Source organism: Zeugodacus cucurbitae, chromosome 2, assembly GCF_028554725.1.
Source record: "Zeugodacus cucurbitae isolate PBARC_wt_2022May chromosome 2, idZeuCucr1.2, whole genome shotgun sequence".
Taxonomy (NCBI): domain Eukaryota; kingdom Metazoa; phylum Arthropoda; class Insecta; order Diptera; family Tephritidae; genus Zeugodacus; species Zeugodacus cucurbitae.
This window is the reverse complement of record NC_071667.1, coordinates 45,324,863-45,351,700: the sequence shown is the minus strand read 5'-3', so window position 1 is coordinate 45,351,700 and position 26,838 is coordinate 45,324,863. Positions and strand designations below refer to the sequence as shown.

At 39.4% G+C, this 26,838-nt stretch overlaps 2 protein-coding genes across 13 annotated transcripts in view; one reads left to right on the top strand and one right to left on the bottom strand.

Annotated features, from left to right (window-relative positions):
• LOC105212429 (uncharacterized) overlaps positions 1–26,838 on the bottom strand; it is a 442,313-nt gene that overhangs the window by 49,121 nt on the left and 366,354 nt on the right. For all 11 annotated transcript variants that reach the window (XM_054229606.1, XM_054229600.1, XM_054229595.1 and 8 more), the window contains one exon: positions 6,645–7,298. In XM_054229606.1, coding sequence (XP_054085581.1) covers positions 6,645–7,298 — 654 coding nt within the window. The remainder of the gene's footprint in view (positions 1–6,644; positions 7,299–26,838) is intronic.
• On the top strand, positions 16,867–24,766 carry LOC114804018 (uncharacterized). Of its 2 annotated transcripts, XM_029040286.2 has the most exons (4): positions 16,867–17,744; positions 20,746–21,278; positions 22,916–22,987; positions 23,473–24,766. In XM_029040286.2, the coding sequence occupies exons 1-4, from the start codon at positions 17,023–17,025 to the stop codon at positions 24,402–24,404; spliced, it is 2,259 nt and encodes a 752-aa protein (XP_028896119.2). In that variant the 5' UTR covers positions 16,867–17,022; the 3' UTR covers positions 24,405–24,766. The 2 variants fall into 2 exon arrangements, with proteins under 2 accessions (XP_028896119.2, XP_028896120.2); XM_029040287.2 differs by lacking the exon at positions 22,916–22,987 and having other exon boundaries at positions 23,473–24,763.

Sequence of the window (26,838 nt, the reverse complement as noted above, 5' to 3'; positions counted from 1 at the left end):
TATATGTATATATACACAAAATTTATTTTTATTATAAACAAGTTTTAATAAAATCAACATTTTATACTCTCGCAATTTATTGATATAGTTTTTTTTAAGATGACACATAATTTGACCCATATATTCAGCATAAAGTCCAATAGAATAACGAAAATCATCATATATATTATATGAGACCTATAATTAGATATGGTAGCTAGGGGAAGTTATGAACCGATTTTAACCATTTTTGGTACAGAGACACACTATTAGAAGAAAAAGATTTTCTCTGAATTAAATTAAGATATCTGAGAAATTTACCGATATTTTCCGTGAAAAATTTCCCTAAGGCACTGAATTCTTCATATTCGATATCCGGGCATCGAAAAGTTATAGTCCGATTTCAAACGATGATCGTGGTTATTATCCAACTTCCACTATTTTCGTGGTGTATGATTTGTGATTTGTGTTAACTCCTTCAGCTTTGTGCGGAATATCTTCCACGTCTTCTAAGTGTAAAGCCAGCTAGAGAAATAATCAGATTGTTTTTATAATCCAAAGCCTGTGTTTGGTGATTCGTTATTTCGAATATCTCGAAACAACTGAGTAAAGTACATATTCTTCCCTCGAAGAAAACAACAACAATGTTAGCCACAAGCGACCATTCCTATGATGCCTGGCTACTGAGGCAAGTAATCGTACTCGCCTAGAATGCATCTCATGTGGCACGCCAATATTCAACAACACAATGGCAAATATTATAAAGTCAAATTGTAGCGCATGATTCATAAAATTTACACGAAAACATAGAGTGAAAAATAAATATCCATATAAAGACACATTAATAATCGTAAAAATATATTCTATACTCATTTATGCGGGGCATGCTCACATGTGAACCTAAGTATATTGATGCAGAGGCTGGCTGTTTTCATTTTGCACCAATGTACCATAAAGTTGCAAATAGTAATCATGCACTTGCGACATGCAATAATCAGTAGCAGCAAGCGGTTATTGCAACAACACGGTAAATGTGGTAGCCGGGTTGCGCTCAGCGTCTCGCGGGCATCTTGTAATCGGCAGCAATCATTATTGTTGTTTTTTTGGGACAAAAATCAACAGATGGAAAGCTGGCAACATACGCCGAGCGCTATAGCTGCACTATCTAGACAAAGTCTCCTCACATACACACTTACAGGGAAAAAAGTACGCTAAAAGTATAGCATCGCTACGCAATTTTTTTGTTTTTGCTTCGATTTCGGCTACTTTATTTTTGTGCTTGCATTGCTTCTAGGTTTTTCAGTTGTTGCATTGTTTACTTCTTGTGTTTCGTGAGCTCTTCCGCGTAAGCAAACGGTGCTTTAATTTATGAAACCGATCGCAAAATTACCATAAATTTATAATTCGTATCACGGTGATCTGCTCAATACGCGGCAGGTTAACTGAAGATTGCGCTGCTTGAATTACCACGCTGCGGCGCGACTAAAGAGCCGTGACGTGATTATGTTGCATGCAACTTGTGTCTGTGGAGGCATAAGGCAGCCCCGAATTGTTTAGCAATTCCATGGTTGACAGTTGCGGCTACTTACATCGATACATCTCGTCTGCTTGCGCCACACTATATCGAACGTGTGCACAAACATATGTTTACATGAAGTAAACAGCACCCGGGGGTCTGTTTCTATGGATACAGATACTCTAGCTGGGCTCTAAGCTACCGGGGGGGTCGGCAGGTCGCAGATAGCCGAACGGCCTGTAGTAGCAGGTTAGTTGCGAGATAAGTTAAAACGAATAAGCAATCCCCGACGATGAGCGACAGGGGTGGAGGATGCGGCATAAATGCTAGCAGATCCGATGAAACTCTTGTGACAGTGGCGATTGACACCGCCACTTAGAAATATGTGTCTCCTCACCATGCTTGGGCATAATGAGGCAAAATCCAGGCGCGACGGACCCATAATGGGCGGCTTCCTGGTCAGCGTCTGTTCACCATGTTAGGTGCGGCTGATATCAAAACTGACCGGTACACACCGCGGCGCACTGGGAGTCCCTGAAAGTAATGACAGCAATTTCTCTGCTGGCGGTATAGAAAGGGTGAAGTGAGCTTGCTCTGCCGAGGTGTCAGCCGCGGTGTATATCAGTAACCAGCCCCTTCGGGCTCTGGTCAAGGAGTGTGCATTGGACGTAGGGGTAGTAGCCTACGTTGCCTCGGGCGAGCGCTGGTCCGTCCGTGTTTTCCGGGACTGGTAAAGCGAAGGACAGGCCTCAGGGAACTGGGGTAGGGGCCGTGCCCCGAGGGTATACCCGTTCCTGTCTATTTCGGCCCGCCCCCCTGCACACGATGCGCTGGTAAAACTGAAATATATGGAGAACTATAATATGAATATGAGAAACAACACGAACGCCAACAACACAAGTAACATCTGTGATATCATAGTGTGTGATGATGATAAGAACCTTCGAGGGACAAACCCTTCTGAGAAGAAAACTGAGTAGATCACCGATTAAGAACCTCAGTGCTGACAAACCAACTCGAGCATGATCGTCACCACCAGCGTTGTGTGATACCACGCCTCTGGCGGAGGCAGTACTACCTTGTGGAGACTACATGTCTGAACTTGGTGATACGATCAAGAAGCTGAATGAAATAATGCGTCCACCTCAGCGTTCGATCAATAACAGATTGAGAGATCTTCTCAGTCTAATAACAAAGCTGTACACAAGTGCCCAGGAGGAGCATACTGCAAAAAAGGAAGTGAAACGAAGTATCCTCACGATGCCAGTCACCGCTGAAACAACGCCAAAGAGGCCCCGTGATGAAAAACAGGCGAAGCGAAGAACACCTCCTAAAAAAAAGAAAACCACCCATAAGGAAGTGATTAATATTACAGAAGCTAAGCTAGATAAAGATGCAAAAGCAAACAGCCCGGTTAAAAGAAAGGAAGCCGAGATGGGAAAGAAAGATGATTGGATTAACATTAAACGAAAGCCAAAAAAGAAGGAAACTCATAAACCGCCGCCTCGTCCCGATGCTATAATTATAGAGCGGACTGGTGAAATGTCGTACAGCGACATTCTAAGGGCAGTGAAGAAAGACGATGCCCTTCAGAAACTCGGTGAAAGTGTGACAAGGATTAGAAAGACGGCCAGAGGTGAAATCCTGTTAGAGCTAAAAGAAGCACAAATGAAGAGCACGGGTGAGTTTAAGACCGAAATAGGTAAAGTGCTAGGAAACGAGGCCCAAATTAGAGCACTAACCCATGAAGTTATGGTGGAGGTACGAGATCTAGACGAGATCACAACTAAGGAGGACATCGCCGAGGCTATTCGCACCCAAATAACAGAGCTATCCAATTTTGATAAAAATTCGATCAGGAGTATCAGACCGGCGTATCTAGGAACGCAGACAGCTGTGGTAAGCCTACCCGCTCTCGAGGCAAGGGCATTGTTAGACACACACAAAATAAAAATAGGCTGGGTAGTGAGTAGAATAAGAGCAAAGCAAGACTTAAAGCGGTGTTATAGGTGTCTTGAGTATGGACACATAGCAAAAAAATGCACCAACACCGAGGATAGGAGTCAGTGTTGTGTCAAGTGTGGAGAAACAGGACACTTTGCGAAAGCGTGCACTAAAAAACCGTCGTGTAACGCATGTAAAAAGAAGGGTAGGGAAAACACCGATCACCAAATAGGTAGCAAGAAATGTCCCCTATACCAAGAGGCGTGTAAAAATAGCAAAAAATGAAAGTATTACAGCTCAACTTAAACCACTGCCAGGCTGCACAAGAACTCCTCAAGCAGACTGTGTACGAGCAGCATGTAGATGTAGCTATAATATGTGAGCAATATAAAAATGCAAGTGCTACGACATGGATCTCCGACAGCACAACTAAAGCTGCCATATGGGCCTGTGGAGGTAAAACCTTCCAAGACAAGCCGCTATTAGGTAAGGCATCCTATACTCGGGCGAAAATCGATGGCATTAACTTTTACAGCTGTTATATCCCCCCAAGTGTACCTCAAAAAGATTTCGAAAAAATCGTAGATGACTTGGTGAGAGAAGTCCTGACAACCACGACGAACGTGGTGGCCGGAGATTTCAATGCGTGGGCAATGGAGTGGGGTAGCACCTGCACAAACAGGCGCGGAGACGCCCTTCTCAAAGCGTTTTCATTGATAGACGTGGTACTTCTAAACACCGGAAACCAAAACACATTTGAAAAGAATGGTCGGGGTTCTGTGATCGATATCACTTTCGTCAGCAGATCTTTAGCACGGACAACAAATTGGCGTGTATGTGACCTCTATACGCACAGTGGCCATCAGGCTATCATGCTGGAAATTGGACATTCAACGCGTACTCTTAGGATCCCACAACTTAAGACGAAAAAAACAAAAGGATGGAAAGTTGAAACTCTGGATGAGGAGCTCTTCAGACTCTCACTAGGGGATAAACTAAACTGTGTAGAAAATTTAGAACGACAGGCTGAGATGCTGGTGAAGCACATTAGTAAAGCATGTGATGCTTCTATGTGTAGAAGGAAAAGTGGAACCTACAGAAAACCCGTATACTGGTGGAATCAAGAAATTGAAACCTTAAGAAGTGAGTGCCACAAGGCGAGAAGAATTTAGAATTTAGAATCGAGTATCGACTAACCACGAAGGACTGCGTGAATGTTTCAAACGAAAACGCAACGAATTGAAAAAAGTGATTAAAAATAGTAAAACTGGTTGTTTCAAAGAACTCTGTGAAAAATTAGATGAAAACCCATGGGGTGATGCGTATAAATTGGTAATGTCCAAAATCAAAGGGGGAAAGGGGCAAGCACCAACATGCCCCACTCTACTGAAAACCGTAGTGGAAACTCTCTTTCCTGCGCAACCCATAGAGAAACGACAACGAGAACCTGACCGACCAGTTAATGCAGACATACCAATTGTCACCGAATCGGATGTGATTGAGGTAGCTAAAAGGTTTGGTAACGCCAAAGCCCCAGGTTTGGATGGTATTCCAAACAAGGCTTTAAAAATTGCCATCAACTACAATGCGAAGCCATTCGCCGAACTGTTTACAAAGTGCATACGGAAAGGGGTCTTCCCAAAAATTTGGAAGAAACAGAGACTAGTTCTGCTACAGAAGCCTAATAAACCGGTCGGTGAACCCAGCTCTTACCGTCCACTTTGTATTCTTGATACGATTGGGAAGATACTAGAGCGGATAATATGTGTACGACTGGAGTTGCACTTAGAAAAAGAGTACCAGGGTCTATCGGATAACCAGTACGGATTCCGAAAGCAGAGGTCAACTATCGATGCGATTCAAAAGCTTACAGGTATCGCAAATAAAGCAATTGAAGGTACCAGATGGTTGTATGGCACAAAAGAATACTGCGCTGTGGTAACTTTCGATGTCCGAAATGCGTTCAACTCGGCACATTGGCCCCATATACTAAGTGCCCTCGAGCGTAAGGCTACACCGGCTTATTTATTGAGGATTGTTTCCAGCTATCTCTCCAATCGGCTATTACTGTACGATACAGACGATGGGCCGAGAAGATACACTATAACAGGCGGAGTCCCACAAGGCTCTGTGCTTGGGCCACTGTTATGGAATGTGCTTTACGATGGAGTTCTGTGCCTTCCACTGCCAAGAGAAGTACAGATCATCGGATATTCAGATGACATAGCTGTAACCGTAACAGCGAAAGAATTGGAGAAATTGAGAGCTTGTGCAACGACACAGCATTAAAAATCAAGAACTCGGCTGGTGTAGTAGCGGGTATCATCCCACTAGATATAATGGCGATGGAACTCAAAAGAGTATTTGACAGATCGAAAATTATAGGCAGACGACTTACAGATAATGAGCGGAAAAACGAAAGACAAAATAGTCTTATCGAATGGCAGAGACGTTGGGATGCGGCAGCAAGTGGGAGGTGGACCCATAGGCTTATTAAAAGTGTGCAAGAGTGGGTAGAGAGGAAGCATGGGGAAACCAAATGGCTAAGCTTGGACCCATGATGCAATGCCTAACGGCAGTTCCGTGGGTCTATTCAAGCAATGCGACGAAGTTAAGGGTTTAGTACGTAGGCGTAGTGCTCTGCAAGTCCGAATGGGCGTGGGCCCGAATGAGGTGTACCCTAGCAAGCATTACGAATCGTGCATACTGTCCGTAAAAATGACGGTATCTTTGGAAGATTCCCCCTTCGAAATAAAAAAAAAAAAAAAAGTAAACAGCAAAAATGGTTAGCGTTCAGGGCGCTCACCTGCATTCGCTGGCTATCTGTTCTACAAAAAAAGTGTTCGTAAATATCGTAAATAAGCGTTGAGTTCTGATTCACTGGCATACACAAGCCAATCGTGATTGTCGATTTTTGCTCATAGAATCTATTCGTGGGCGGCATCGATCCACAGGGAACCATTAACCGATAGTATCTACTTTTGGTAATAGGTTGTCGGTAATTGATGCTTAATAGTTTAAATAGATTTCAGTTTTAAAAAAACTAGTTATAACTATTTATAAATACCAGACCAGGAAGTGAAACATTTATAAGCAAACGGGAATAAACAATAAGTTGATTATATCCGCCAGTCTTTCTTATTTAAATCAAGATATAAAACGATTGAAATCGAAATCAGAATAAACCATTGATGTTTGTACTTACATGTTTCTCGGGCCGCAGTAGCACGAGTCCATTAGCCGTAACGTTCTCGGCACGTTCGGCCGCACAGCGACCATAACGGCTCTGTATGGCCGCCGTGTCAGCGGCAGAAAGCAATTGAGGTGAGGTCTTCGATGTTGGCGATGAACAGGCGCTTAGAGAAAGTGGACGGGTCGACGACATTAAATTATCCAAATCACGAAGGAATTTATTTGCCCAAACATTCACATCCTCCTGTGTGCTGGATATGGTGGCGACATTTTCGTTGCTACCCAGAGTGTCAGAATTAGAGTTGTCATCACCCTGGTTGTCATCCGAAGTGTGGCTGTTAGGACCGAGGGGTGGTGGTGGTAAAGCTTTGAGTTCTGTTGTAGTGCAAAGACGAGTATCGTCTGTAGTGGGTTTTGAAAATCGACTGTTATTGTCAATACTTGTCGTATGCTGACTTGTAATTTCCGCCTTGTTACCGAGCGCATTTTTTGGCGCGCCAACTTCGTCGCACTGGGATAATCTGTTAACGCAACTGTGGCAGTTACTAATAACTGCGCTATCATTAAAGTTGGTTTTAACATCCTGCCCGACATGTTGGTCGTTCTCTTGTATTTGTTGCGCGCGCTGTCGAGCGCGACGTTCTTCGAATACTTCGTTGATTTCGTGCTACAAGAGGAAATAAAAATGAGTTTTTCATTATTTTCATATTCAAATACTAACATAATAAATCTAATATAATTTTATATATCTATATATATAAAAAGAAGTTACATTTCCTTGGTAATCTTATAACTCAAGAACCGCCGAATCGATTGACACAAAAATTTTAGAGTTCGTTCCTACCTATAAGGAGGTGGTTTGTGTGAAGTTTGTTTGGAGTCGGTGCAGCCGTTCCTGAGTTTGACATTTTTTGTGAGTAAATACACTGTACCAAAATCAAGTATTTTCAATACGATTTATCAATTTTACATCGTGCTCTCATTGCGAACAGAATATTAATTTGCTGTCATTGGAATTCAGTTGACAGTTTTCTTATGTGCTTTGAGTTCTTTTATATCTTGCTCTCATTTTGAACAAACATACTTTTGGTGAGTGTTAACCATTTATAGTTCAATTGCCAAGCGTTACTTAATTTTCACAATTTTAATTTGATCTCATTTTCCGGTGAGTGTTTTCTTTATTTGCACAATTGAGGTTATGTCCAGAGTGAGTGTATGTGAATTCATATTTCCACGCACACACGTTGAAGTTGGAATTAAATGTATAATTTTTTCTAGAAATAATTTTCAATGTATTGCTTTTACATTCAATTAGTCATACACTGTACTGAAAGAATGCCACGTTCAAGACGACCAAAAAATCAAATGCTACAGCGTTAAATCGAAGATCACAAAGTGAAGAAGATCGTGTTCGACGAAAAGAAATGGAAACATAACGACACAGACGGAGAACTAGCTTGGATAATAGTGAAGCACCAAGAAACCGTCGTGGGCGTACGTCCGTGTATGATATAAAGGGTGATTTTTTAAGAGCTTGATAACTTTTTTAAAAAAAAAAACGCATAAAATTTGCAAAATCGCATCGGTTCTTTATTTGAAACGTTAGATTGGTTCATGACATTTACTTTTTGAAGATAATTTCATTTAAATGTTGACCGCGGCTGCGTCTTAGGTGGTCCATTCGGAAAGTCCAATTTTGGGCAACTTTTTCGAGCATTTCGGCCGGAATAGCCCGAATTTCTTCGGAAATGTTGTCTTCCAAAGCTGGAATAGTTGCTGGCTTATTTCTGTAGACTTTAGACTTGACGTAGCCCCACAAAAAATAGTCTAAAGGCGTTAAATCGCATGATCTTGGTGGCCAACTTACGGGTCCATTTCTTGAGATGAATTGTTCTCCGAAGTTTTCCCTCAAAATGGCCATAGAATCGCGAGCTGTGTGGCATGTAGCGCCATCTTGTTGAAACCACATGTCAACCAAGTTCAGTTCTTCCATTTTTGGCAACAAAAAGTTTGTTAGCATCGAACGATAGCGATCGCCATTCACCGTAACGTTGCGTCCAACAGCATCTTTGAAAAAATACGGTCCAATGATTCCACCAGCGTACAAACCACACCAAACAGTGCATTTTTCGGGATGCATGGGCAGTTCTTGAACGGCTTCTGGTTGCTCTTCACCCCAAATGCGGCAATTTTGCTTATTTACGTAGCCATTCAACCAGAAATGAGCCTCATCGCTGAACAAAATTTGTCGATAAAAAAGCGGATTTTCTGCCAACTTTTCTAGGGCCCATTCACTGAAAATTCGACGTTGTGGCAGATCGTTCGGCTTCAGTTCTTGCACGAGCTGTATTTTATACGGTTTTACACCAAGATCTTTGCGTAAAATCTTCCATGTGGTCGAATAACACAAACCCAATTGCTGCGAACGGCGACGAATCGACATTTCACGGTCTTCAGCCACACTCTCAGAAACAGACGCAATATTCTCTTCTGTACGCACTGTACGCATTCGTGTGGTTGGTTTAATGTCCAATAAAGTAAACTGAGTGCGAAACTTGGTCACAATCGCATTAATTGTTTGCTCACTTGGTCGATTATGTAGACCATAAATCGGACGTAAAGCGCGAAACACATTTCGAACCGAACACTGATTTTGGTAATAAAATTCAATGATTTGCAAGCGTTGCTCGTTAGTAAGTCTATTCATGATGAAATGTCAAAGCATACTGAGCATCTTTCTCTTTGACACCATGTCTGAAATCCCACGTGATCTGTCAAATACTAATGCATGAAAATCCTAACCTCAAAAAAATCACCCGTTACGTCAAATGGAACACGCGGCTTTCAATTACGATGCCACCATTGATTACAGCATGTATGCCTACATTGGCCAGATGAATATAGAATGTATACATTGCAAAGCATTTAAATTCATAAACGAAACGCCTGGAATGTGTTGTGCTGCTGGGAAAGTCAAATTACCGGTGCTAGAACTTCCGCCAGAACCTTTGCATTCATTGGTTTTTGGTAATTCGCCAACATCAAAGCATTTCCTCTTAAATATTCAAAAATACAATTCATGCTTTCAAATGACATCTTTTGGGGCTCAAATATTATGAAAGATGGATTTATGCCGACGTATAAGGTGATTTATTCGTGTGGAATTAGCAATATCATTTTTAATTTATGTGCCGTCCCTGTGTTCGATGTTCTTAAAAATTAAGATCCGTTATCATCTATATATATTCCTCGACCGTTACAGATTCAAGGTCAAATATACCATAGAGCTGGGTCTTTGCTACCATTACCAGATGGTGATCATAAATTTTTGCAAATATATTGATGGTGAGAATCGTGAATTAAATAAGCGCTGTGCAATTTCGACGAATACGAGAAGATCAATCGTGAATGAATTGCAAACATTTTTTCATCAACACAATGAATTAGTGAAATTGTTTAAAGTGGCACTCGAACGGATACCCTCCGATGGCCAGAAAATCATAATAAAAGCCGATAAAACACCAATTGGGGAGCACACCAGACGATTCAATGCACCAACGATTGATGAAGTAGCCATTGTTGTGGTTGGCGAACAGTTTCAGTCACGAGACATTGTTTTGTATCGTAGAAATGAGAATTTACAACGTATTTCAGAACTCCATCGCTGTTATGATGCATTGCAATACCCCATTTTGTTTTGGAGAGGGGACCATGGCTATCACATCAATATACCAATGATAAATCCAACAACTGGTACATATACATTTTATTTTGTTTAACACGTTCGCGTTCATTTAAATTTAGCGGGTGGCTGCCATATAATCACTTAATTTTTCCATACAAATTTGAAGAGCGGGAATTCCTGCTTTTTTTCTACAGGTTAATTTTTTTAAATAGTCTGAATAAATTAGGGAATTCCCGCCATTACCACATGAATTTCCTATGCACTTTTGTCGGGATTTCCCGCATTTCGTTTTATTGAAACTTCCCCTCAACAAACCACAAATGACTGGCACGTTAACTTTGAATGGGGATTCCCCAAATTAAATTTGCTTGAATTGCGGTTGGCCTGTCAGGGATGGTAGTTCACGACTTTCTTCTTCTTCTTCTTAACTGGCGTAGAAACCGCTTACGCGGTTATAGCCGAGTCCACAACAGTGCGCCACGCATCTCTCCTTTTGGCGGTTTGGCGCCAATTGGTAATACCAAATGAAGACAGGTCCTTCTCCACCTGGTCCTTCCACCGGAGTGGAGGTCTCCCTCTTCCTCGGCTTTCACCAGCGGGTACTGCATCGAAAACTTTCAGAGCTGGGGCACTTTCATCCATTCGCACAACATGACCCAGCCAGCGTAGCCGCTGTCGTTTTATTCGCTGGACTATGTCTATGTCGTCGAACAACACATACAGCTCATCATTCCATCTTCTGCGGTATTCGCCGTTGCCAATGTTTAAGGGACCGTAAATCTTCCGCAAAACCTTTCTCTCGAAAACTCCTAGTGCCGTCTCATCGGATGTTGACACCGTCCACGCTTCTGCACCATAAAGTAGGACGGGAATGATGAGGGACTTGTAGAGTTTAGTTTTTGTTCGTCGACTTTACCAACACTAAAAATGTGCAGTGATAAGAAGTGAACCATTTTTGAAGGTAGAAAAGCCCTATTCAAATAACGCGAGAATTCCCGCAATTGTTTTATTGAAGGAAACATGAATGACGGGAATTCCTGCAATTTACGTGAATGTGCTAAATATGATTTATAAATCATTTTCATTCGCTAATTAATTTTTGCAATACAGGTCAATAATCAACAAAAAAAAGTCAGTGCGATGAATTTTTATTCGTACCGATTGATGATTCGCCCTCAAGAAACAAATTTAATTTGCGATGAATTTAATTTCGCATCAATATATCGTCGATATGTACGCCACAATTGAAAGTGAGCGATTAAATTTCATCCGTTACAATCAAGCCCGATTAAGATCAGAGGAATACATACATTTGCGTGACGCAATAATCAATGATGTAAATGTGAATGATATCGGCCGTTTAACAATTTTACCATCATCATATGTTGGTAGCCCACGTCATATGCATGAATATACGCAAGATGCGATGACATATGTATGAAATTATGGACGACCGGATCTATTCATAACATTTATGTGCAACCCGAAGTGGGTCGATGTGTCTGATTGTTTACTTGATGGTCAGGTGCCAAAAGATCGGCATGACATAACTGCCCGTGTTTTCCAACAAAAATTGAAAAATTGGAGAGAAGTGCGGGGCTTTATGTATACCATAGAGTGGCAAAAAAGAGGCTTACCTCACGCACATATTTTGATTTGGTGCGTAAACAAACTAACCCCTGATGTGATTGATACCTTCATATCGGCCGAAATTCCAGATCAAACCATGGACCCAATGATCCTGCATTGCTGCTGACATTGGAAATGTATAATGAAGCCTTGATAATGATCGACGATTTGTGCCTTACGATTGTAAATAAGGCATTAGGGCAATTAGGATTGACTCCACCAAATCGTCCAATGCATAATTTATTTGAACGAGAATTGCAACGCGAACTGCAATTCGATCGTAATGAATTGCGTGCGTTCGTACAATCGTATACTCCACAATTAAATGATCAACAAAAATATGTATATGACACAATGATGCAAGCTGTCAATGACAACACTGGTGGATTGTATTTTTTGGATGCACCTGGCGGCACTGGAAAAACATTTTTGATTTCATTAATACTGGCAACGATTCGGTCGGAACAAAAAATCGCATTGGCACTTGCTTCTTCCGGAATTGCAGCTACATTACTTGATCGCAGCCGCACTGCACATTCCGCCTTGAAATTGCCATTGAACATGCAAGCAATTGAAACACCAACATGCAATATTTCAAGGAGTTATGGAATGGCTAAAGTCTTGCAACAAACATCCATTATTTTATGGGACGAATGTCCAATGGCCCATAAAAAATCTTTGGAAGCCTTAAATCGAACATTACAAGATTTGAGACGGAGTTTACAGCTGTTTGGCGGTGCATTAATATTGTTATCTGGTGATTTTCGTCAAACGTTGCCTGTTATTCCGAGATCAACACCAGCTGATGAAATTAATGCATGTTTGAAAAGTTCATTTTTGTGGGCACACGTACAAATGCTTTCGTTGACGACCAATATGCGTGTGGTCTTAAAAATGATTCTTCAGCACGTGAGTTTTCAAAGCAATTGCTGGAGATTGGCGATGGAAAATTGGCAAGTGATCAAAATGGGTTTATCACGTTACCGAATAATTTTTCAATAATTGTATCATCAAAAGAAGAACTCATTGATCGCGTTTTTCCAAATATTGCTCAAAATTATAATAACCATGATTGGTTACGAGAACGTGCAATTTTAGCACCAAAAAATGTCAATGTCAATGAAATCAATTTCCACATCCAGGAAAAATTGCCAGGTAATTCGGAAACGTATAAATCCATTGATACTGCTATGAATGATGAAGACGCAGTCAATTATCCGGTTGAATTCTTTGAAACCACCAGGCATGCCACCGCATAATTTCAATTTGAAAATTGGTTCATCGATTATACTTCTTCGAAATCTTAATGCACCGAAACTTTGTAACGGGACGAGACTTTCAGTGAAGAAATTGATCCCAAATTTAATTCAAGCAACAATTCTCACTGGCAAAGCAAAAGGTGAAATTGTACTAATACCGCGCATCCCATTAATACCAACGGACATGCTATTCGACTTTAAACGTCTTCAATTTTCTGTTCGGCTATCTTTTGCTATGACCGTCAACAAAGCCCAAGGGCAAACGCTCCAGGTGTGTGGAGTTAATTTAGAGGAGCTTGATTTTCTCACGGTCAACTGTACGTTGCATGTTCGAGAGTTGGAGCCACGTAAAATGTGTTTATTTATGCACCACAAAATTGAACATTGCTTTTCTTTTTCATTATTGTGTTAAGAAATCAAATCTTTTAAGCAATCAATTTTTTGCGTAGAGAAGCGCGCCGGGTAACGCTAGTATTATATATAATATAATACAGTATACTCTCGAAAAGTAAATTCTCAGAAAGTAAATAATCGCGGAAAAGTTAATCACCTTTAAGATTACACATGCACCTCGAAAAAGTAAATTTTTTAATTTACTTTTCAGAGAGTGTGATAAAAAATTCGAAACGAAGCAAGCAACGTTTTTTACGATGTTGCAAAAACACTTTCTCTCTTGTTTATCGCGTCTTTTTAGTAAACAAACTCTCCTACTTGATCCACTGGTTTAAAAATGAAAACGATGCAAATCAGGTGTCAGACTTTTTGAATTGTTGTACAAAAATGGTCAGAAAATATATTGCAAAAGAAAAAAAACAAAAGAATATTCAAGATTTTTTCTCTTCATAGTAAATACATATGTGTGTATGTAAATGTAAATATATTTTTCATGTAACTCCATATGTTTTATTGAAGCAAATAAATGAATGATTTTTTAAGTTTAAAAATGCATTTAATATTATAAAAACAGATAATTTATGTATATATTTGGAAAAGTAAATTATTCGAAAAAGTAAATTACCCAAAATACCAATCGATTTACTTTTCGAGAGTATACTGTATTTACATATATATATATATATATCAACATGTTTGACTAGAAAATGGCATGACCTACTATTATTTGTCTAATTTAAATCCTGTTTCGTTTTAGCTTAGCCCACTCAATCAGAATACAATTTTTTCCATTTTCATTCAATGAAATTCCTACGCAAAGTCTATACGCAGCCAAACCCGGTCCACTAGCAGAGCTCGACCCACCACTAAATTTATAAAATTGTCAATACACCAAAAATTTAGAGGAAATAAATTAGATCGCCGATTTTTTAATGCAATTTCGATCCTACATTGGAGAAAAAGTAACTCGTGTTTAGGAATTCGCACTTTGGTCCCCAACGCGTTTCGGGTGAATTTATTTAAAGGATTGCATTATTTGGTATGTCTACAAAGTCTACAAATCTGGAAAAGTGTGATTTAAATTGTCGCAATTTTTTTCGAATTCTGCGACGATTGGCATGTAACCACGAAAGTGGTAAAAGCTTAGCCTCTTAGAAGGAATAAGATGAGAGCAGAAAATCCTGCAACGTCGACAGTGACCAGCTGAAGTCCTATGCTTAGCTCTATTATTGTTTCTTATGAAATAAGTTGCCTCCATGTTAATCTATATCCTTTTACCATTATTCAAACATTTCTTTCTATTATTTTATGATACTTGCTGCATTACCTTTATTGTCCATATGACACCATTATAACTTCCATCAGTTTTTCTGTTTTAATTTACAATGGATAAAATCAATGAAGATATCTCAATACAACTAAATGTCAAAAGTGTATTTATAAATAGCGAATATGAAGACCGCCCTACTGACTTAAAAATAATATACTGATACATTTTCAAAACAGCTTAAGGAAATTAAGTGAGTGTTTCAATGAAAGTATCTCGACCTAATACAATGATTTTGTTTTGGGTTTTTAAGCAACCAGTAAATGTTTCTGCATCTTTGAGTTTAAAAAAATATAATTAATATAAATAAGTAAGGAAGGGCTAAGTTCGGGTGTAACTGAACATTTTATACTCTCGCAATTTATTTATTTAACTTTATTAATATAACACACAATTTAACCCACATATTCGTCATATATATTGTATAAAGTCCATTGAAAGTTGGAAACCATAATATTAGGTTAGAAGCACCGAGGTCCTCGTGTTCGATATATGGGGCCTTAAAAACCTATGGTCCGATTTCGGCGATTTTTAGAATGGGGCTGCCACACTATTAACATAGTATTTGTGCAAAGTTCTGCACCGATATCTTCACTAGTGCTTACTTTATATATTGTAAAGCAAACGATTCAGATCGTCATTGGGATGTAAGGACTCTATTACAAACCAAGTTTCATTGAAATCGGTCGAGTAGTTCGCGAGATATGGTTTTTGACCCAGAAGTAGGCGACGCCACGCCCATTTTCCATTTTGTAAAAAAAATCTGAGTGCAGCTTCCATCTGCCATTTCTTATGTGAAATTTAGTGTTGCTGATGTTTTTCGTTAGTGAGTTAACCCACTTTTAGTAATTTTCAACCTAACCTTTGTATGGGAGGTGGGCGTGGTTATTATCCGATATTTTTGGAATGTATAAGTAAATATCTAAATGAAACGACTGCAGAAAGTTTGGTTTATATAGCTCTATTGGTTTCCGAGATATGTACAAAAAACCTATTTGGGGGCGGGGCCACGCCCACCTCCTCAAAAGAATTAGTGCGATCCTTCATACCAAATTTTATTTCCATAGCTTTATTTATGGCTTAGTTATGGCACTTTATGTGTTTTCGGTTTTCGCCATTTTGTGGGCGTGGCAGTGGTCCGATTTTGCATTTTCGAAAGCAACCTTCCTATGGTGGCAAGAAATAAGTGTGCCAAGTTTCATCAAGATATCTTAATTTTTACTCAAGTTACAGCTTGCACAGACGGACGGACAGACAGACATTCGGATTTGAACTCCACTCTTCACCCTGATCACTTTGGTATATATAACCCTATATCTAACTCGTTTAGTTTTGGGTGTTACAAACAACCGTTATGTGAACATAACTATAATACTCTCTAGCAACTTTGTTGCGAGAGAATAAAAATTTACTAAGCACAGGGACATCAAATCGGGCGCTGTAACATACAAAATATTGTTTTATAAAACAATACATGTTTGAACCTACACATTTCTTAAACATTTCATTTTGAAAATATTATTTTAATGGAGTAAAAATTTCCTCGGAATGCCTTTAGAATGTCTAAATGAATTAATTGTGGTAATAGTTAATAAATAATACTCCTTCGGGCCTTTAATAAATCCAGTATATCAGAACATTTGTAAACATACATGCAATATAATAGAAGCAATGAACACATTTAATTTCACGCGCTCATGAACAATGCAAACAAATGCTGCCTCTTGCAATGCAAACGTCCAATCAAAATACTGTCAAAGTGATATGAGTTTTACAAACAATGCCACAGTCCCCAAAGTGGGACCGTGCCTGGGTGGGCTGCTGGTCGTTTCTTGGTCAATTCCCAAATATGCCACAGACATCCAAACGGACGTTGGTGCTGTTGATATAAAAGCACTTCGAAGAAGCTCGCAGCTTTCAGTATCGTGTAAAAACGCTTAGAACCACCACGTCGTACGCGTTGGTGGTCTGCAAAAAACGGTGATAGTGAGGAAACAAATTGTGGTCACCGCAATCAAGAACGCCGAGCAGACAAGAACTGCTTGAACTTGAGTTTATGTGTGTGTTTGCAAGGAGGAGCTAAGAACCGCCAAACAGCATGAGCATCATCATTTCCGTGCTTCTCGCAACGCTCACAATTTATTGCGGTACATCGGTTTTATCTTTGCCACCATCGCTTATCGGCTCAGCGACATCCCTGGCTCGGCAGCATGTTCGCCAACCTCGAGACAACAGCGGCAGCGATACCAAAACAGCTGGTACTACCACGATTCTCTTGCCACAGCAGCATATTCATTCCGTTGAATACCCACAACCGCTTCACTGGCAGAAGGCGCGACCCAAAAAAGACCTAACTAGCTTTGGACTGGGCGACGGCAACATTGCAACAAATGCCTACACTGGAAGAGGCACCAGCTCCGATGATATCGAGCGTCTGTCCAGTATGGATCTCGATACTAACAATAACAACAGCAACTATGCTGGCATTAAGCTGACGCACCCCTTCAAGGTTAGTGGCAAGGCGGCAGACGTAAAGGATGCACACGAAATTCGCAGCGGCAGTGGCAATCGAAAATTACCGGATGAGTATGATTTAAACGCCGCTGATCTTATAGAATGGCAAAATGGGAATCCGCAACAAACACCCCAAAGACAGCAACAACAACTACATTCAGCACAATGGTGGCATATACAAGCACCGCGCATACGCGCCATGCAGATGAAAGAGTTCTTTACGCCGCTCAAGTACTGGGCGCACCATTGTCAGCCGCCCGATCACAACTGTCCGCAGGAGTACTATCGCGCGCTGTTCGCTGACAGGTGAGAAGCTTAAAGCAAAAACGAAAGCGTAGTGAGGTGGTGAGTAAAAAAGCATTTCACTACAAGTCTGTGTATGTAGTTCCTAATTGGATTCGGTGTGAGTTTGCGATCTGTGGACTAAAATCGAGCTTACAGAAGACCAAAATCAAAGTGCAATATATAATTCTTGCGAAGGAAAGAAAAATAAGCAGCTTCAAGGTTGCAGCGAAAGTGTTTCGCATGCGGAGAATCTCTTTTCTTTGCATTTTTTTGGTTCAACTTATTCACTGACTTCATAAGGCATTCGTATGCACTCGTATACTGCCAAAGGGATAATTTACACTTGCTGGTCTACTGCTCGACTGTTTGATTGCCAGTTCGTGTTAATGTTTGCCTTGAAGAAAAACGAAAGTAATTGCCCTTAATTGACACCTTTCGAGTGTGACGATTGCACGGGACTTCCCGTCACACTTTACTTGTCCATGCGTTATGCGGTTATGTAGTAATACTGAACATCATTAATCTGCACAAGAAATTACAGGGAACATCAGAGATTCATATTTCATGAAACTTAAAAAAACGATACGAATTACTTTTACAACATTATTCATAACCTTTGCCCCAAAAAGAGTTGCTTTATCCACATCTCTGACTTAATGTCACTATCAAGTACTTCGAAACCGTGTTGCAGAAACTCCGGCATGCGAGTTAAACCGGAAATTGTGTGGCAAGTTTTTCGCTCGCTACTGTACGGCTGTGTTTGTATGTGAACAATTTGAACTGTAATCGTAATGAAATTTCACTTTTCATTCACAAAATGTCATGCATACATATATGTTTACATAAGCTCTCATAAATGTATGTATGCCTATAATTGCCTGATTTTATTTGTGGAACACTTGTATTCGGGACAGACGCATATATGTTGATAAAGTAATGTTTACTTGTAGTTTGCTCCTTCCATGAAGTCATTCGCCAATTTGAGATTATCGCCAATCCTTATCGCTGGCGATTTTTCACAACATTTAATTTTCTGAGTGATGAGTGTTCGTCGATATGGTTTAGCAGTGCACGACGCCAATTTTTTTCTTGTAATACTACTTTTGTTGACTTACAAAAGGTTTAAAAGCTGGAATCTCCCTTTCTCCGCGTATGGAATACAATAGTACAGTTGAATAATAACAACAGCAGCAGTGCTTATCTTTCTTCCAATTAACGTATTGATAAATCAATGCGAGTGAAAAAGTTGCACAGGAAAACAGCTGAACAGCACCTTTGCATTTTGCCGTTTACCGTTGCTACAGTTAAATTGAAAATTTTTTCAAAAGAAAATCATACAGTTACAAATGTAATAAATCGCTTTAAAATAATTGAAATGAATGCCAATATTTGTGCTGTATACATATGACATTCTTCTTTCGCATTTCACATTTTTCATTGTGACCGCATTGGTGGAAGGAGGCCTGACTAAAATTGAACTTTAGGCAAATCTTGAGTGCATTAATTTACTCACTCAATAATATGTGCTCATACTGACCAGTTATATTATTTTCTCACAGAAGTTAATTGATCAATTAACCTGCACTTGCTCGGTTTATAGATCGATGGACCATAAAAAAGAGAAATCTTATCTTAATTTTTTAATCGAAATCAAACGGAGTTGAAACTGAAACGCAACTCTGTAGTACTATGATTTGTAGAGAGTTTAATATATTACAAATATTTTCCACCAAAAACATCAACTAGAATTCCAATCAATAAGAATTTCAGCAACAAGTTAGAGCTCTTGGTTTATACTATTTTCCATCCATAGAGTTTCTCCTCCACCGTATTTGGTGTACGCACATAATTTAATGTTTTTTGTTGAATGGCAAACAATTTTTGTTGTTTTTTTCTCATCATAATAATGAACTCATCAAGCTAATTATGTAGAGTTATGACTGTAGCAAATTATAATAATTTATATTAAATTGCAATTATTATTTCTGACTTTCACACATTTACTGTGGCGTATTCGCTAGCTTTCGACTGATGGCGCCAGCAATATTGAGCGATTAGCTATTCAACGACTTGTAATCGCTAGAATGTTTATAACGCCATATACTATGTGCAGACTTACAAAAATATAAATATCAATACGGGTGATTATTATGTTCATACACTTATTCTTAAATTATAGATACTGTATACATATGTATATGATTTCATATATGCACATTTTTTGTAAGCGAGACAAGTGCACTTCAAAACATTTTTAAGAAATGTTACTTACTTTTAGATAAGTTATTTTTTGTAAACATTATAAAGTCTGTGGCGTCTACCCACACGCTCCCAAAAAAATTAATTGAAGAGCAACTGCCAATAAACTCATGTGGAACGGATATTTATGCACTTACGCACCCATAAGGTAAGGGGTAATTGAAACCGCAGCCCACGCGACTTTTTGAACGTTTTCATAGAGCCCATCCGCACATCGATAAAGCAGTACCATCGCTTATTGTGGCAGCTGTGTGCGCAACCTCTAATGCAATCCTCTAGGTGCAGCGCAAGTGTCTACTCAAACGAGAAAAGAAGTAAAGTCAAGCTTGAAGTCATCCCAGTGAGCAGAGTGAAGTCGCGCAGAAGCTGAATAGTGTAGTGGTGAGGGTAGGTGGCGTGCCAATTGTGGGCAAATGAGCACAATAGGTTACTGGGTATGGCTCTATGTGACGCAAGAAGTTGCTGCAACATAAGGCCATGCATTTCCAAAATAATAAAAATATAAAACTATGACTAAACGTGCTAAATTAAATTGTGGACGCGGCAAGACATACAATACAATAAATTGTGTTGTTGTTTTTTGTTTTATAAACTGTATTCCTGTGAATAGCGCAGTCTAAACCTGTTTATTTTTATCTCCACCACAATTTTTCATTCATTCATGGTTTATTTAATTTCTTTCCGCCAACACCGCTAATACTTTGCTGTGCTGCAACTTGCAACACCGTCATTGCACAACCAATATTTCGTGGCCGCGATATAGAAGCCGAGCGGCGGCCGCAGTGGCTAAATTAATGGACGACTTCACCGCCAGCGACAGTGGGGATGCGAAGGTGGTACCACCAACGACTATCACCGATGATGATGTCAATATAAACGTGCATGCATTCGCCAAAAATGGTGACGGCAGCGGCTTCGATGATTCTCTGCGCAACATTAATGATGACGACGCGGTAGATAATGCCTACAGCGATGTAGTTGCAGAAATCGCCAACGGTGATGGCAGTGGCGACGCCGACGATGATGATGAAGACAACAATGCCGGCAATGACATTTTAATGCTGCTCAGCGGCGAACAAGATGTCATGAAATTCCTGAGTTGGGCCATGGAACAGCTCTATCCGCATCAACATTTCGCACAGCTGAACGGTAGCAGGCAAGCGGAGTACTACCACCCGGGCATGTTTAACTGGAAGAAATTGAATTTATCTGGACACCTCGAGCCTCCTTTGATGGTAGAGGAACCAAATTATGTGATTGTGCGACGCGAGCAGTTGGAAGACGATCAGCAAACAGGTAAGTGGAGTTCCCATATTTGACAATTAAGTAATGGATAAGTTCGGGTGTTACCGAACATTTTATACTCTCGCAATTTATTTATTTAATGTTATTAAGATGATACATAACTTGGCCCATACATTAGGCATACAATTTGTGTATGGGTCATAATCCGAGTGCGGCTCTTATGTACCATCTTTAGCATTATATTTATTATTTTAGGTATTTTTCATTGGAGCTTTTAGTAGTTTTCAACATAACATTTATATGGTAGGTAGGGGTGGTGTAATCCGATTTTATTGCTTTATAATTGGGTGCCTAGGGGAAATGGCCCCAGAAAATTTAGAAGAAATACATAGTTCACTTTCCCAAAATGAAACATCCAAATATGCCACTCCCTAATGTTATTGTTTCAGTTAGTGTCATTTTGTGGGCGTGACTACGGTCCAATTTCGGATGGTACCAAGAAACATGTGTACCAAGTTTCATTAAGCTATACGTTACACGGACAGACAGACATACAGGCATCCAGATTTAAAATCTACCCGTCGCCCTGATCACTTTGGTATATATAACCATATATCTAACTCGCTTAGTTCTAGGTGTTACAAACAACCGTTATGTGAACAAAACTTAATAGCAAATTGTTGCGGTAGTAGAATGAATAAAAATGAGGCCGTGCAGTGTTGTTGCAAGCTTTGGCTGAACAGGAGAGGAGGTTTGCTAAAAAACGTGCTACAAAGCAAATCCGTACTGCTTAAATATGCAAAGGAATCAACATTTTCAATATTGCCACATAAATGTACACATATGCGAACCTACCAGCACTCACTGTCACATTTGCTTTAATTTCTGCGCCCCATGTTTGGCTTTTGTAATTACAATTTTGTATTCTCAATAACTCTTTGTTGTTTTTGGTTTTATATTTTTCATTTTTATTGTTCCGTCTTATTGCACCTTTTGTTATTGTTGTATTTCTATTCACTTACATTGTTGGCGGCTTGCTTTTTTTATCGAATGAATGATCGGCAGCCGCGCATTTGAATCAGCCGTACTTCAAACCGTTTCTCTTTCATGTGGCGCTGCTCCCTTAATGTAATTCACATGCCAGTCCCAGTTTCAGCGCACCAGCGTAATTGCTTTGCAGCGTCGACAAGTTCTTCTACACTAACTAGTAACTGTGATAACCATATGTCCACATTTCGGGGTTAATTTAAAATGCATGTTGCGTATTACAATTACCAAATATGTTGAGACAAAGAGGAAATAAAACAAAAAAAAAATGTTTTTTCCATAAAAATATGCAAAATTTCATATTAATGTCTGTGAGAATTGGAAAAAATACTTGATGTTTGAATGAAACAAAAATGGAAGATAATACGGCTGAAGTTAATATTTCAGCGTGCAGATTTGGGTGAGGGAACAAGTTTTCAAAAATTAATTTTGAGATTGAGCGCTGAGTAGTAAATTTAAATTAAATAAACTATTTTGTCGGAAATTAATTATCGATAATATTTAGTGTCTCATGTCAATAAGTTCAAATTCTTTCTAGACAAAACATTAATATAAACAATTGAACAAGTGACAAATTAAACATAATTGAATGATACTTGCATTTAATCTTATGTTCGTGCATTCTTACATTTTTCTTCAAGGCATACGCGTGAAAGATCACAAACCGAAGCAGCGCAGTTCACTTTATCAGAGCATTTTCAATCTTAACCACGGTAGGTTTAGTTTATATGGCACTGACATTTTGCTTTCAGAACATTATTGCTAATGCACTTCGAAACTGTTTGCCACGCGGCATGTCTCACAAGCGCCTAAGACTATGCCTTCGTATGCGCTGATCTCATAAAAATCAATCAGTACCGGGTATAAAAGTCAAGTGTGCATTTCGTTGCAGACACACACATTTAGTCAGCGGGTGCAATTTATAGACGCATGCCGAATATCAACATGTGCACAAGCACTTAAAATTAATAGACAAAACAAACGAACAGGGAAGACAGACAGAGAACGACTCTTATTTTAATAGATTTTCAGACAGAATTGCGTGAAATGATCGCAACAAACTATTTCGTTACAAATGAAAGCGCAACGCTCGATTAGCTCGCATTGTTGTTTTAGTTTTTACTTTTACCGCTTGCTTTGCACTTCCTACATATATTGGTACTACATATTCCTTTATTTTATTTTTATTCTTTCGTAGGCTCACAGTACAAAGACGATCCATTCATACCACCGCGTGGCCGCAAACACAATTTGCCCGATCTGGATGCACTGTTGAATCGTTACGAGACATTTGTGCCGAATCGCGGCAAACGCGACAAAATCAAAGACATTTTCAAGTATGACGACCTATTCTTCCCGAATCGCGGCAAAAAGCAAAAGCCGCCAAAGGCTGCTACATTATTTGCAGCAAACGAGGTGGATGCAGTTGACGAACCGTCCGATACCAATGTTGATGTTGGAGGCCAGGCTGAGGGGAAGAAAGCGCTGTTGTTGGACAATCAAGTTGATGACAGCGATGACAACAGCAACAATTATAGTGACACTGATGATTCCAGCAGTGGCAATGAGGAAGAAGCTTCCGCCATCGGTTGGCCAACGCGTAATGCTCTACTAAAAACCCAAAACTATGCAACTGAGAACAGCCCATCAACCAAACTTTCAATACCACAAATAAAAGAACTGAACAATTTTCTCGACCTTATGGCTCAACGGTCCGCTAGAATGTCGCGTTTACGCCGTGTGGCAAGTACATTCGGCGGCATAACACAAATTGCGGCTAATCGCTTGCGGTCCATGCCTACTATGACAAATTCAGCAGAGCGTCAACAAAGCAAGAACGTGGCCAGTCAGTTGCGACAACATCACGCTCAACGACGTGGTGGCTGGCAATTGCCGCTGCCATCGAATCAGGTGCGAACTAACGTTAACGGTTTAGATATATTGACATGGCTGCAGCAACAATCAAAACAACATCAAGACAGTAACAATAAGCCTTTATTGCAAGAGCAAATACAACAACCAAGGTGGCAAAAAATGGAACAACATCGCCCGCAACGTTTGTTTGGCGGTGCCGATGGTGTTGCCGCTGGGCGCAGTTCCCTAGAGTCCACAGGTATTGGTGGCATATAAAGTTTAATGTTGCCACTGTTGGCTCCACTGTTCTTGCTCATTGTCCTTGGCACTTTTGCAATGATCGAAATATACTGCAGACAATTCCATTAAAATGATTTGAAAGAAAAGAAAAATTAACTAAGTATTTGTCAGAACTAATATGAAGCTTGCCTTTGGCAATAAAATGCACTGTATTTATCCTTGAAATCATTCACTGCATATGCTCCCCACACATATCAATAAGAGTAAACACGAAATGCTCAGCTGTGGTTACTTGAACGGTTTTTATTATTAATCATTAGTTTTTTAATTGTTACTACTAATTAATATGAAAATTTAAATTAAATAAACATATAACTGGAAGCAATTGATGATAAAGTCAGACAATTACGTGTTGATTATTTAGCAATTTGACTGGGCAAGCAAAAGATAATTAAGTTCCTCTCTCAAATCAACTACATATGTAATTTCGACTATCATAAGTACACAGAATAGTTGAAGAAGTAGTAGTAAGTAAATTTTTTGGAAATAATAATGAAAACCTATATTTGTCGCGCTAAGTAGCCTTATTGAGTTTGAATATACTCAGTATGAACCAGACAATAAATTGTATAGACACTGACACTGTAATTACGGAATAGTTTATTGGTTCATATACGTATAGCTCTTGTCGGTGCTTGAGTGAACATGACTTTAAAATGCCAAGTTCCGTAAATAGCTACAAGCATTCATTTATTCAAATTATACCTCACACTTCGGCCTCACATTTTTACACTCTAATTTCTACGCGTGGAACATTGACTTATGTAAGTATGTATGAAAGCAAGCTGTAGATCTACCGTTGGTCATTTGAAGGCCATACAAAATTCATTCAATAAATCATTTTTCATTGCATGAAAACCAAGTCATTAAGCTCGGCACACACCAGAGCTTCCTTTAAGACATAAGAAGATGAGACAAGAAGTCAATACCTTTTCAAGTGGTGTCGCTGCGCTCGTCTGCACGAGTGAGTATGTAAACACAGCTGCTGCGCCGTCCACACCGGTTTATGCCTCATTTCCTTTATGTTGCTTTTGCTCTCTTTTACATCATTTCTCTTTAAATTTTAACACCTTCCAGTATAATTTAGACAATAATGATCTCAAACGGTTTATTTTTCTAGTTGTCGCTTCTATTGGAAGTCTGTGCTTGCTGCTGGGAGATGACCTTCGATGGTGATTTTCTTTTTTCGTTTCAGTGTGTTACTTTGTTTTATTGTAATTCGCTTTGTTCAAATTGTTTTCGTTTTGTTTTGGCTCCTTCGAAATATTGCTGATGGTCGATAGCAGCGGTCAGTTTGACTTTTCATAGCAGATCTTCTCGAAGCTGTATTGCTGATGTTGTTGTTTTCTTTAGGTTTTCGTCTCTTTTTTGCCGGCGACCATTAGTATTTTGTAGCATTCGGTTGAAGTGATGGCCAATTGGTCAATGTCAATGTCAAGTTGTAAATATTTGAAACCTTATTGATGACTGAGGCATATGTTGGAAGGCAATAAAGCAGTAATTAAAACCAATAATTTAATTATTAGCTTTTGATTATTAGTTGTTTTCAGCGAACGCAAAATCATCATATAAATTTAATGCGCTCTGAGATTTATTTATTTTTTGTTTTGCCAAAAAGTTCAGATCAGTTGTTGGCTTAATCTGAACACATATCTTTGAAAAGTTAAAGGTGTTTGTTAATTTATATGTACGAAATATAAAGTGCCATTTGAGTGACTACACATTTTGTTGACGGGTTAAAAGTGCACATATGTTAAGCGTAAACTCTCAATTGAGCCGATCGTATTTGATGACCAAAACCCATCAATCCACTGGATGATCAAATGTCAACAGCACAAACGAAAAGGGAAAACGAAAGAGAAAAGTGCACGATAACCAAAGGAATGAATGTAATTATGGCTAGAGACATAAATACATTTAAGAAAAAAAAAATAATGATTTAGTGAAATACAAAAATCAAGGCATTTCAAACAATATCAAATGCGTGTGGCGAGTCTCTAAGCCTACAGTGCGGCAGACAGTCGAATGTCACACAAGTGTGCCACACGCTAAGCTAGCTGGAATTGCTTATTGGTGGTCTCTTAAGTTTTTACTGAGTTTGAAGACGTGCTCGTGCTCGCGTCACTTTCATTAAAAATATCGCCACCGAAAATGCAATCAAAAGAAATTGTGATGCTAACGTACGAACGCTACGAAAAAGGAAAGGAAAAGCGTAGAAAGAAAAGTCAAATGCACCAAATAAATCAAAGTGGCACATAAATGGCATTGCATGCAACATGGTGCATTTGTTGCATTGGCCATTTTTTGTTGGCTATCTGGGAAAAGCCGATCGCCTATCAACGGTTAACGTAGTCACTCGTGGCATTGTGACAAACATGCAATCCGAGTACCACAACAACAAGAAGCACAA

Excerpts from the sequence above, each read along its gene's own strand:
- LOC114804018 (XM_029040286.2), top strand. The coding sequence starts at position 17,023 with ATGAGCATCATCATTTCCGTGCTTCTCGCAACGCTCACAATTTATTGC. Across the intron at positions 17,745-20,745 it reads CGCGCGCTGTTCGCTGACAG|AAGCCGAGCGGCGGCCGCAG; the intron begins GTGAGAAGCTTA and ends GCCGCGATATAG. Across the intron at positions 21,279-22,915 it reads GGAAGACGATCAGCAAACAG|GCATACGCGTGAAAGATCAC; the intron begins GTAAGTGGAGTT and ends TTTTTCTTCAAG.